The 13,267-nt window shown below is 39.9% G+C and overlaps 2 protein-coding genes across 3 annotated transcripts; one reads left to right on the top strand and one right to left on the bottom strand.

Annotated features, from left to right (window-relative positions):
• Positions 1-253: 253 nt before the first annotated feature.
• On the top strand, positions 254-5,568 carry klhdc2 (kelch domain containing 2). 2 transcript variants are annotated; one of them, XM_063908903.1, is made up of 14 exons: positions 254-420; positions 1,101-1,406; positions 1,633-1,712; positions 1,813-1,930; positions 2,077-2,189; positions 2,625-2,709; positions 2,814-2,897; positions 3,006-3,086; positions 3,203-3,261; positions 3,385-3,494; positions 3,583-3,655; positions 3,740-3,827; positions 3,902-3,954; positions 4,038-5,568. In XM_063908903.1, exons 2-14 carry the CDS (start codon positions 1,119-1,121, stop codon positions 4,159-4,161), a joined length of 1,356 nt encoding a protein of 451 aa, XP_063764973.1. In that variant the 5' UTR covers positions 254-420; positions 1,101-1,118; the 3' UTR covers positions 4,162-5,568. The 2 variants fall into 2 exon arrangements, with proteins under 2 accessions (XP_063764973.1, XP_063764974.1); XM_063908904.1 differs by having other exon boundaries at positions 320-420; positions 1,104-1,406.
• On the bottom strand, positions 5,140-13,234 carry LOC134881513 (ribosome quality control complex subunit NEMF-like). Its single transcript, XM_063908902.1, is given in 33 exon segments — positions 5,140-5,719; positions 6,033-6,112; positions 6,201-6,244; positions 6,324-6,430; positions 6,600-6,635; positions 6,736-6,951; positions 7,091-7,168; positions 7,524-7,665; positions 7,828-7,877; positions 7,957-7,999; positions 8,101-8,341; positions 8,424-8,441; positions 8,444-8,543; positions 8,625-8,683; positions 8,771-8,828; positions 8,961-9,073; positions 9,167-9,229; positions 9,322-9,425; positions 9,548-9,636; positions 9,755-9,818; positions 9,902-10,075; positions 10,157-10,365; positions 10,469-10,609; positions 10,743-10,818; positions 11,147-11,217; positions 11,311-11,384; positions 11,452-11,541; positions 11,670-11,737; positions 11,843-11,994; positions 12,104-12,229; positions 12,371-12,473; positions 12,868-12,936; positions 13,053-13,234. Coding segments are annotated over 33 exon segments (3,195 nt in total). The 5' UTR covers positions 13,112-13,234; the 3' UTR covers positions 5,140-5,641.
• Between the last annotated feature and the right edge of the window lie 33 nt (positions 13,235-13,267).

Raw genomic sequence — 13,267 nt, 5'->3', positions numbered from 1 at the left:
GCTCTATATTCGAAAGCAATGGACTATTGACGTATATAAACTGTTAATGAAAGGGGTGAACAAAGTAAAGACATTTATTTTGAAAATCTCTTGTCAACGCCTGTTAGAGAGTTCTTCGGGACTCTCTTTATGGATGAACTAACAGTGAATGTTATACTGTTTACGGTTTTGTACGATATCGGATACCAGGTGGGTGTGGAAACCATAAAACCCACTAGTAAGAAGAACAAAACATGGGTAGCAGTCATAGAATATATAGAGGTAGCAGTGCAATTTGTTTTTATTCCGACCTTACCAAGATGGCGTCTTTAAAAGGACGACAACTTCCGGTCGTGCCCCCAGAATGCTTGTGATGACCTTAAATACATGGCGTACCTCTTTTGAAATTTGCAGGAAAAAACAAACATCTTACAATACAAGGTAACTACTGGCGAGCTTATTTCTTACCCTCAACTACAATAATTTCTAGTTTAGCTTTGACACTAACGTGAACTATATAATTTTAGAGCGTTTATTGCACTGAATAGTCGGGAGTGTTTTTTATGTTCAAGTTTACAGAGGCTTTGTTACTAGCCTAACCGTTGTGACTGACGAACAGCTATTTCGGGCTTGCTTTAATTGTGACAAGTCATTTTGGGCATTGTTATCAAATATATCATCATTTAGGACTTTAGTTCGTCCTCTCTTTTATTTATATGCTAAGCTAACAATATTGTACTATCCTAAATAGTTAAGCTAACACAGTAGGTCAGCTTATCGAGCTGCCAGCTAACATGATCTATTCCATTGTCTTACATTTACTAAAACAACAGTAACAAAAAAACACAAATGGATTAAAAAGTATGGATCCAATATTTTTGTACAATTACTCAGGTACTGTACTTAAGTACCATTTTGAGGGACTTTAGTATTTTCATTTTTTGCTATTTTGTACTTCCACCCCACTATAATTCAGAGGTAGACACTGTACTTTAACTCCACTACATTTAATCTTTAGTTACTTTGCAGATTTGGATGTATCATACCTGATCAAAGAAACCCTATCAGCAGTTACTTAGGTGATTTCTCTTTCTCACTTTCTCACTTCTCACTCCTGACAGAAGACAGTACAGACTGACATGGCAGAGAGAGTGGCAGAGATGGAGGAAGACATTGGAGACCGGCCAGCCAGAGAGGATGACAATGACTCAGACACAGATGAAGAAGAGAGACTGTTTGCTTGGATGGTAAATGATGATATGGATGAAGAGGCGGAGGAGGAAGAGGAGGAGGAGGAGGAGGTGGAGGATGAACAGCCTTTGGAAACTGAAGTATCTGAATCGTTTGAGGTGGATACACCAGCTGAGCGCAGTGGTCATATAGCCGTGGTGGACAGAAACATCATGTATATTTGGGGTGGATACAAGGTAAGAAGCTTGTTAGATACTTCCAGTGGTGGGGGAATTATTATATATATATATATTTTACAAGTTAAAGTCTTGCATTGAAAGATGAAGTAGGATGTGGCATGAATGAAAATAATCTAGTTCAGTTCCTCAAAGTTGAACTTAACTGAGTATTTTAGTAAATGTACTTGCTTGCACTCCAGCTCTGGAAAAAAACTATACCTGTTTATTCTCCCCCATGTACAAGAATGCTCAAAACCATGGATTCTTTGACTTGTATCTGCCAAAAAATGAGATCTGGACATACAACATGGAGTCAGGAGTATGGTAATTGCTTTTACATTTAAATTGCATAATGATATGATTGTCCTCAGCAACAAATGTCCGTCTTTTGCCCAAAAAATAACAAGACTCAAAATGTTAACAGGACAAAACATGCAGCAGGAGGTAATCTGCAAACATCCATGTCAGGCAGCTGTGGGGTTTGTGTTGATGGAGTCCTCTACTTATTTGGAGGTCATCACGCCAGAGGGAACACTAACAGGGTACAGTTTGTGTGTTACATTAAGCAGATTTGTTAACGTCCTGTTATTTTCGAATGATTGCTATAAATCAAAAGACCTTCAAGCAGGTCAGCCTGCTGTTTGAGATTATATTTCAGAACTCCTATATTTTATGCTGTGCTTTGCAGATATACCGTCTGCCCCTGAGAGCCCCTGTACTTGTTTGGGAGGAAATGAGGGATCTTAAAGGAATCCCTCCTACCTGCAAAGACAAGCTAGGCTGCTGGGTTCAGAAAAACAGGTTAGAGATGACTACCTTTTTCCCCTTGGACTTTGATGATGAGCTGAATGTGTTCTCTGTACAAATCTGAATAAATATTCCAAATCAGTCAATTAATAGTGGCTGAATTAGGTGGTTTTTTATCCCACTATATTTTAGGAAAAAACTGAAACCCTATGTGCTCAAAGATCAAATATAGTATGATAATAAAATCTCATTAACTAGAAGACCATAAGATTCCAAGGTGTTAGACCAACATTTTGTTATCCTATTAAATCTAGTCTTTTAGCACTCGTTTGCTACATCTGTATGTTAATTGGCCATCAAGTTTCAGCCATGTGATACGATTAACCATAGTTTGGTACACACAAAATAATGAATTTGCAATAATTATCACCGATTGTTATCTTTGGGGGAAGATATTTAAGTGACTTTGGTCTGATATTGTTTCCACAGACTCATATTCTTTGGGGGCTATGGCTACGCTCCACAAGTAACACAGCAAGGGACTTTTGAATATGATGAATCATCTTCACTCGTGGTAAACAGATTTCTAAAATATTTTTTATAAACGGCTCTCTTTTTCCCTTGTAAAGACAGTTTTACAATCTTCTACATAAATGTGTTTTTTGTTTGCTTCTGCAGTGGGACAGCCCTGGGCGAGGCTGGAACAACCACATCCACATCCTGGACCTTGAGACATCTACATGGAGCCAGCCCAACACCAGGGTAAACACAAGCACTGACGCTAACAATATGACCTCGCACAACCTCATCACACACTCAACTCAACTTTTTTGACCCACATTTACTTTATGTTGATATTGTCTGATGTAGGGAAATGCCCCATCACCCAGAGCTGCTCATGCTTGTGCTACAGTTGGTAACCGAGGCTATGTGTTTGGGGGACGATACAAGGTAAGAAAACTAGAGTGTCTCATTGTGGGTTTGCCTCTTGTGTTGTGAATACTCGTCATACCTACCTGTTTACAATAAAATAATACATTCTTACTCCCATCTCCTTTGGCTCATAGAACTACAGACTAAATGACCTGTACTGCATCGACCTGGACACATGGGAATGGCATGAAATGTAAGTTTGTTCCTTTTCAAAGTGGAAAGGGTATAGTTAAAAAACAACTTAATATCAGGTCCTATTTTGGGATATTCGAAACTGACTCAACTCTCTCTGTCTTCCCCTTTGACCCTGTTGCAGGAGCGTTCCTCAGCATGGTCCTGTGGGCCGATCCTGGCACTCCTTCACTCCGGTGTCACCAGACCACATCTTTTTATTTGGAGGTTTCACCACAGAGAGAGAGACTCTGAGTGAGTTTAACACTTGTTCTGGAGTATCACAAAAATCAGTCATGTCAAATGATCGCCAGTCTCACAGAATTATAATCTGTATTTTCAGGTGATGCTTGGCTTTACTATGTAAGCAAAAATGAATGGAAGCCTTTCAAACACAGTCACACAGAGAGCCCGAGGTAATTCTCTCGTATTCCTTTTTAGATTTGTATAGATTAAGCTTTGTGTGTGTTTGTAAGTGAACATTGTGCTGTGTATTTCAGGCTGTGGCACACAGCATGCTCCGGTCCAGACGGAGAGGTGTTTGTGTTTGGAGGGTGTGCCAACAACCTTTTGTCTCATCACAGAGCTGTAAGTAATATTTAATTATTACCTGTTTTTACATGTTGAAATCCTTTTAACTGAACTTTTCTTTTACTGCACAGGCTCACAGCAACGAGTTACTGGTCTTGAACGTTCAGCCCAAATCACTAGTTCGGTGAGTGTGAACCTTACACACACACACCAGAATGTTCTCCTTTTGTTATATTGTACTTATGTTGGCCTGTCCCCACCCTCCAGGTTCTGTATGGAGGCCATTCTGCAGCATAGGGAGCGACTGTGTAATTACTGGGACTGCTTGCCTAAACACCTCCTGCACAGCCTCAAACAGAGAATGTCACGGGTCAACACACTGGGCTCCTAGGCTACGAGGAAATCCAGTCCAGAGGATTTGAGAATATGTATGTACATATGGTTGAGTGTAATTGTCAAACCGGGTAGTCCTGTTAAAGCATTAGTTTAATGTGTGTGAACCAATTTTAAAAAAAACCAGTTCGAACAGGGTCCAGACTGATGCAAACTAAAGCTATCCGACCATCTTCACAGCTGTTCATGACCTTTTTTCTGTTCATTATAACACACAATTTAAAAAAGCCAGTTAAACCTTTAGTGGAGCAGAATTCCTGCACTAGATTTGGGTTATTTGTTCTGATTATTGCTAAGCATCATTTTTCAGGATGAATTCTTTAATTACTCTGAAAGGTAACTCAAAAGGTAAAATTATAAAAGTGTGGTTTGCATGTCAGTGTTCTAAGATACATTGATTGATACTTCTGTACTGTCAACAAACATTTGATTAAGACCAAACTTAACCGGTCAAACTTGATACAATGACAGTGCTTCTGTGTTTAGGATTCCAGAGAGGTTATTTTGTTTAATGCTTGAAAAATGAAGTTTTACATTTTTTGTTTGTTGTGCTTGCCAGTAGTATATACCTGCTTAGCTTGGAATATAGACGGAAAATCCCCATCATGATCGGCTTTTCAGGAAAACCTCTGAAAGAAACCCTGTGAGAAAATCCATTGTGTTTTTGAGGCTAATGTGGAAAATGTTTAGTTTGGAAAAGGGGCGGGACTTCCCTTTACTCCATAATATTTTAGGACATCCTGTTGGTAAACCCTAGGGTCCACAATAGAGTTCCGGTCCTCGCACAAACGCCAGTCGCTTTTTGAAATGGTAATTTTCATTGCTCTTCCTCAGCTAATGTCTTAACACTAACCGCAGCAGCACGGCTCGAACAGGTTTGCTTTAACAGTGACAAATGAGGAAGCCTGTTGCTTTTATTCAAGATCTCACAGACCTAAAACTAGTGCTTTGTTTCGCAAGACTATCTCCTCTGAACTCACAGAAATGTGAATTTTTATTTATATACATATATATACAGAGAGGTATTTATATATTTGTGAGGAAATGTTTGGGTTCTTTATTCTCAAAGAGGCTTTTAAATTATCAGGAGTGGCTCCTGTAGCATTTTGTTTTTATTTAAACCGTTACTAAAAAATACAAATACTGCGAGTGTATTGGATGTCGAGCCAAGTTGCACTGAAACGCCTGATGTCAGAAGGGCTTTGTTTGAATTTTGCCTGGTTTGCACATAGTCGTGATGTTTTGTATTGTACAACACAATGCATATTGTAACTTCATACTCACAGAATAAACACATACCATGAGATGTGTTCTGTTCAGCTTTGTTAATTTACATGTTTTCATTTTGAAGAAATTGTATGTCAACAAACACAATCAATAATTAAAATAAATGATTGATATTCAACAGCTGTACTGTGATGCTTCTGCTTGAAATGTAGATAAAGTTGGGCAGGGTCCCGTCTGTGTTCACCCGTCCCTCATTTCCTCTTGGCAGCCAGCAGGTTCGGAGCGGATACCTTAACTTTGCCTGGCATGTTTCTGGATAGATCAGTATCCTGCAACACAAGATGAAAATGGAGGGAAAACTGTTTTAATCATAACATCAAGAAAATAAACTACCAATGAAGCTGTCAGTTATCTTTTCAAACTGTTTTATTCTAGAAATTGTTGGGAGATTAGCAACAAAACAAAAAGGAATGCAGCTTCCAAGGGTGCTTAATTTGCAAATGTGAAAAACTATTCATACATTTTATGACTTGAATAGTCATAGTATGCCACTCCAATGTCATTACACTTGACAAAGTACTGTCAAGTAAGCATTTAAATGTCAAAGCCATAGTATAGTAAACATGCAGTTAACCTCATTACCTTGACACTGCGGAGCAGGTCTTTTTCTCTGGTTGAGGCATCTCTGGATTTCATGAAGCTGAGAACTGCAGTGCGTGCAGCTGGTAACAACAACAAAATCAATTTTCACAGCAATACATTCTACTGTTAAGGCTTTATGAATATATTAAAATAGATCGTTATTCATACCTTTTCCTTTCTTCTGAGCACCTGGAGTCAGTTTAACTTTGTGTCTGTGGAAAACAATAGAGTCGTTTAGCTCCTTCAAGCTTCACTTTGTCTTGTACACACAAACAAGTAATGAGCACATACTTGTAGTTTGTAAGGGCAGTGTATGGAGCACAGACTGGCACAGCAAACAGCAGCACATCTTCAGGATGAGGCTGGCCCGACAGAGAGGTGAGCAGATTCTCTGCTTCCTGAGGCAGCACAAAGATAAAGTTAGACCAAAATAAAAGCAAACTTAATGATGGGTTCAAAGGCATCATGCCGAATTACCCGTTCAACCTCAAAACGTTTTTAATTGTTGTAGGAAATATATCAGAAGGAATCTTAACTCAGATTTGCAAGGTAACAATATAAACCCACCTCTGCTCCGGGGTTGTCCTGGTCCACATCGTCTTCCTGAAAGAGAGGACACCAATCTTTTAAAACACTATTTAATTTTGCATACAGCAGTATCTAATTCTATACAAAACGTTCAGACACTGGTAGTGTATCGTACCTTGTCTTCCTGTTCTGCAGCACCTCCCTCCTCTGCGGGCTGTCTCTCCTCATCACCCTCCTCTCCAGCTGTATCTGTTTTTTTCACTGCTGCCTCCACATTACGAGGTTTGGGAGGTTGTTTCTGGGGGGGTGGTTTCCTGACAGGTTCGTCTTTCCCCTTCCCCTTCTTTCCTTTCTTCCCCTTATCCTTCTCCTCCTTAGTGGAACCAGCTGACTGCAGAAGAGAGGCAGTTCATTATTGAGTCAGACTAAAGCGCTCTGCACAACAGCTGTCAGTGTAGTATTGCATGGTTATTTTAAATGATGAAATGACAGAGTGATACAACATTTATCCATATTTTATTCATCCTCACCCCGAGCAGCTGCATCATCAGCTCCCGGTCCTCTTCATCCTGGTCTTTGTACTTCTCCTTGATCTTTTTCAACTTGTTCTGCAGTGACAGGAAATAAATACAGAAACAACATGGAGGTTAGAGATTGATATTAAATAACTGGTATTGCTTACATTATCTTGACATTGAGACGTTATTTCAGGTAATTATTTAATATCATACATAAAATGTTTATATTTTATTACAGCTTTTGATACTGCAAGGATACATTAGTGATCACAGCTTTCTTTGAGCTACAGATAATGGGTGTTACGTGCCTAGTTATTTTAATATGGTGTGTTCTAGTTTTTCATTCAAACATGTTCAGACACTATATATTGTTGATGTTTTATTGCATAGTTTTAAATCTGGTCCAAAGAACAGAACATCTGATCTTATCTCACTCGTCTCTTACCCTTTGGCCTCTCTTCGGCTGCGGCTGGGAGGGACCTCCTCCACCTTTGGATCCCTGATCGACTGCTGAGCCAGCAGATGGAATCTCAGTTTTCTCCTCTATGTCGCAACCTTCCTGTTTCTGCTTCTTCTTCTTGTCTTCTCTAGTGGCAAACAAAGTTCAGAAATGTTTCTAAGGGCAAAGATACAATACATTCCTCTGTTTATGACTTGGTAAAACCAGCCATCTTAAGTCTGTTTTCTGTGCTGAACAGGGAGAAGTGCATGTTAACTGTAAGTTGTTGTATTTAAGGACATTCATTTACCTTCTCTGCTTGGCAGTCACGTGTTTCGTCACCTGTGAGTCTACTTCCCCCTGTAGAGAAATGAATGAATCATATGGGGATTCCTTTCTGATGTTACTTGGATAAAACTGTTATATAGCAATAAATTACCTGAGTGGTCACTTCCTTTTTAAAACCAGGGTTCTGAGTATTCCTAGAAATAGAGACACACAGTTACAACTATTGAACTTCAAGTTCAGTACTGTAACTGTCAGGCCTCAGACATCAGTGTTAGCATTGTAAAGGTAACATTACCTGCTGGGCTGTAAATGTGAGAGGGAGATGGTCGTATCTGGAAAGCTGAACTCTTCACTTTCTTCAGTTTTCATCTCCTTTTCCTCCTCACTGTCTCCACCCTCCTCTGCGTCCTCAGGAACAGCAGCCAGTTCTCCACTCGCAGAATCATCGCCCTCATCCGCCTTTTTAACCTTTTTTTCCACCTCTCCATCTCCTTCTGCTCTTTCCTCCCCCTGATCTTCATTACTGCTGTCATCACCTGCAAAGGCAAAGGCAAATAAATCAGCTTTAAAAACGGTTGATGCATACAGTTATTCAGTGAATCATTTGGTGTCTTCTACCTATCAGCTCCTCTCCCTCTCTAACAGCTCAGCAGCTCTGGATGAGACGTCCTCCATGTCTTCCTCTATGGTCTTCACCTTTCTCTCCCCTCGGTGCCGAGACACGCTCTCTTCATCGACCTGCAAAGAGACAAGCCTGACATTTAATTGTTTGAAAACAAAGAGTTAAATACGTACTCACAGCTCATGGAAGTATTTTACCTTGAAGAGGAATCCAAATCCCATAATCAAGTAAGAAGGTGGCAGAAAGTTTTTCTTCCCTGGTGAGAAACATGTCATCTGTTAGATGATCATCATTATCCATAATACTGTGTAACATGTGTTCATTTTTTATTTTAGTGTCATACCTCTGATCATGAAACTTCCAGTGGTCAGATACTCTCCAGTAGGAGCAGTCTTCGACACCTGAACACAAAATATAGATATAACACTGCTTATAAATAAAACATATTTCAAACATTATTGGTATTATTTTGGTTATATAACACACAAACATGAAAAGCTAGCATATTTATCTGCCAGATATTGATGACTCACCTGATGATGATGAACCCACCAGGCGCTGGTGATGATTTTGGCATCCCAAGCAGCACTGTAGCACACAGACATGGTGCCAGCTTCTGTCAGGGTACGAGGGGGGACGGGGACACCTGGGAGAGCAAGACGGAGAGGAGGAGATGCTCAAAAGTTAGTGGAGAAATTAAGTATGATCACAAACTGTAGGTCAAATAGCAAAGGCTTACCTGCGGGGTTCTTGATCACACAGCTGGTCGCTCCATGGAGGTCAGCATGAACATAGATATCTCCTGAGAAATTAAAAGGCACGCATGAGGGGATAAACCATCTGTTTGGAAGGAATTACAGTTTTCTAAAAAGAGACAGTGTGTTCATTCATTACCTGCCCGGAGGTAGCGTTTGACAATAATCTCGTTCTGCTGCTGATCTCTTCCTGCGATTATGAGGTAATTCTCTGAGCTGATGAACCACAAGAACTTCTCAAACCTTCCAAAAGAAGTGAATTAGTTAACAGAATTCTGAGACTCTGCTGCCTGTCATTTGCGTATAAAAAAATACTGCATCAAGGTCTGAATATGTACAGGTACACATGGTGATGTTTGTCTTACCAGTAGACTTTCCTGGCCTTCTGAATGGTGGTCACAGTCTGAACCTCTTTTAGTGTCTTCTGTGTTTTTTTCTCAGCAGATTTCATAGCCTTGAATGACATAATAACACCACATTAACACTTAAACTGCACTAAATCCTGAGTTTGAATATGAACAAACACTGGTCCTTGCCTTAGGCCCGAGTGTAGAATAAAACTGTTTTCTTACCTTACCTGCCGCTTCAATGGTTTTATGTTCCTTCTTTTCAGCAGTGCGTTTAAAGTCGTAGTACCTAAAAAACACAGGTCCATCAGCTGGAAAAAACACCACCACACAATGCTCCATTTTGTGTTTTAAGGATTCATTTGAACCTACTTTTTGGCATTGGCATATGCAGACAGGCCAAGATCCACATCCACCAGCATGGGCTTGTTCCCTTGCAACTTCTTGTTCTGTCCTTTGTCTTTATTTTTGTTTTTCTTTCCTTTTTCCTCCACTGCATCTTTTTTCCCTTCCTCTTCCTGGTCTTCCTCGGAAACATAAGGATTCCTAGGTGGAAAAAGACATGCATAAGCAACATAATGGTCCAACAATAAGCAGAACAGTATGTGGGACTACAGATGGTCTTACTTTAAAAGCATGGTGATATGATTGGTCTTCAGCTTCAGGTCCTTGATGGCGCAGGCCACCGGGTCTCCAGCAGCTTGCGCCTCTTTGACGATAATCCCGATCTCAGTCCAGTCCACCTGATTGGCCAGTGCACTGCGCACCACCTGCAGCGCCCTCTCCACCACAGACAGGTTCATCTCCACAAGTTCACCCTTTACTCTGTCCACCTCCTGCAACACCAGACAAGATTTGTTGTATTTAAGCAAAGTCTAATGTAAATACAGTTGCCTTAATTCTTCTCAACACCAACATACTGATTGCAGTGATGCTGACCTGAGCTTGGTGCAAAGCCTCCAGTCTCTGCACGTGGTCCTTCTTAACATTTTCCAACTTCTTCATAGCCTGTTTCTCCTGCTGCAAGGCCTTCATGTCAATCCTCTGACTCTCCATCTTAGAAAAGAACTCATCCACTGCCTGAGTGAGAGGAGCACAGCAGATAGAGGACTCATTTATGCCAAAGGAATAAAAAAGGAGAAAGGATCAATAGTCTTTTTATATACAAGGCATCGAGAAACTCAACCAAATGAGAAGCCATGCAAATGTTTACCTTGTCAAAAGTATCAAACTCCAAATAGGGGCTGTTTGCATGTTGGGCAAAGAGGAATGGGTGGAATTCATCATACCTGTAAGTAGGCAAAGATAGGTTAAATTACATATAAGGTCTTCAATAGAGCCACAAAAAATAGTAACTATTTTGATAATCTATTAACTGTTTCATGCAGACATGGCAGAAAACACTGTATTTAGTCTCTGAAATGTGGATATTTTCCTTCTTTTCGCTACTACCTTTTGGGTTTTGGAAAGACATCACCTTTGACTTTGTCATTTTCACTATTTTCTGACATCTTACAGACCGAAAATAAATAAACTTATCTAGTAAATAATCGACAGATTCATCAGTAATAAAATAATTGTTGATTGCAACCGAAGTGTTAAACAAAACACACATACGTAAGCAGTTCTTCAGTGGGTTTTCCTGGAGTTAAGCTTGGTTTCTTCTCACTCTTTTGAATGATGAAGCCCTTGAACAAAACAAAGCAGAGTTTGTGAATACAACACATCTATAACAAAAACGTTCTCAAAACAAATCATGCTGTTTTTGAAAGAGCATTTACTTTGCCACTGAAGTTCTCAGTCTTTTCCATGTAGGTTTCTGCAGTCTGCAGGGCTTCGAGGATTTTAGGTGCAACTGAAAAAAAACAGTCAGATCAAAAACAGGAAAACAGAATTATGGTGACCTTTATTTCTCCACCTACCTTGAGCAGCATCAACTTGGCTGTCAATTTTGACAGAGCCCAGCAGTCCGGCCTCTATCAAACTGTGTTCTATCAGAGTGGCTCCATAAGCTGGAAGTGTGTGTGGAAAGAACACAAAACATAATTTAGTCTGTTAATTTTCTGATACATGATGAAAATGTAAACTCAAGTGTATCTGTTTCAGGTCAATCATTTCAAACTGGTGGCTGTCTACTTACGAAGGTGAGGGTTCAGGACCTTCTTCACTTGCTCTCCATTAGATGCTTTGCTGAGGATTTCAGTGAGTCTGCATAAAATAAGCAAAAAGAGACTCTAGTATAAGAATAACATGTTTATTGAAGACTGAAGGATGTGACTCTCGTTTAACAAGCACGTCTAAAGATGTGGTTACCGTTCTAAGCTGATGAGAGGTTCAGGGGGTCGGGCGTTCTCCACAGGGTACCGCTCTCTTACAGCAATCTTCACATCCTCTTCTGCCTCCGCTGTACGAAACCGCAGCAGGTTCAGGATGGTGTACTCATGGTCTGCAAGAATGACGTTACCCTGCAGATATGAAAAGAGCAACAACAAGGTATGTAATAATGTCATGGTTGGGGTTTAAAGGCCTGATATGAACAAAGTTAAATATGTGCATCTCAAAATGTTCTCTCACCCTGTCATATAGTTCAATAATCAGGTGGTAGGCAGCTTCGTCTGAACCAAACTGGATGTCAACAATCCTGTCAATCCCGAGCTGCTTAATCTGAGTCAACCGCCGTGACTTCAGGTGTTTTCGGCACTACAGAAAGAAACGTTTAAGTACTCATATACTACTTGAATCAAACTTAGGTCAAAATATTATAAAAGCCTACAATACATTTAAAACTATAAAGTCATGATAAAAATGTTTAGTTTTATTCAATAAACAAGATGTTCATACTTTCATTGCAAAGCCTGAAGGCATCATGTTCTTTGGCCATTCAAAGTCTGTGGAGTGAATTCGAGTCCCAGACTCAATCAGGAGAACAGCTTTGCAGTCAGGCCTGAGAACAAAATGACACACTGAGTTAGCCTATGCATACTGACTGAAAGATGGAATAAAATAATGTATATTAAGCAGGTTCTATACTTGTGTGAAATTTTGAGTAACATAATACTTTATATTTCTTCTCAACATCGTTGTTAAGAGGAAAGTACTGCACCTTTCTACATTTTCTTGACAGCTGCCAGATTTCTTCATACACAACTTTAAAGTGAGCTTATAGTATGTCAGTGAAAAGGCCTCTGCCACTACTGCATAATTGTAATTTAACTACAATCACAATTTGAAAGCAGATATTGTATTTACTCTTGGTATTGCTAGTTTACAGCTAGTAGCTACATGAAACAACATTGAAACTTTTAAAGGCAAGTTTTCCATCCACTTTCTGTCCTTACTTTTGCAGTCGGATAAGATACGTCTTGTTGTCGATGTCGTAGACGTTGTTCACTCTCATGCCAATGTAGCTGTGAAAGAATGAAGCAAAAAATAAATGAATGGTTGGTCAACATTAGCAGCAACATCCAAATGAGCGATAGTTAGCTTAGCCACCTGGCTAAAGAAAAGGACACATATCACGTACTTAGCATTGATCTCGGCAATAACTGCCCTGATATCCATGGTGGTGAATCTCGTCTTCATGGTGACCGGAAAGTTGACTACAATTAGAAAAAACGAGATGTAAATACTGAGAAATTCACATGTCTAGTGCAACATCAGCAAGGAAAACATGCAGGGGATCGACTAAACATGCGCACAACTGACAAGTTTCTACGGAAGCGGAGGTGAATCAAAATA

The sequence above is a fragment of the Eleginops maclovinus genome, chromosome 19, assembly GCF_036324505.1.
Source record: "Eleginops maclovinus isolate JMC-PN-2008 ecotype Puerto Natales chromosome 19, JC_Emac_rtc_rv5, whole genome shotgun sequence".
In the NCBI taxonomy this organism is placed as follows: domain Eukaryota; kingdom Metazoa; phylum Chordata; class Actinopteri; order Perciformes; family Eleginopidae; genus Eleginops; species Eleginops maclovinus.
Note: the sequence above shows the minus strand (reverse complement) of the source record. Positions and strands in the feature narration are given on the sequence as shown.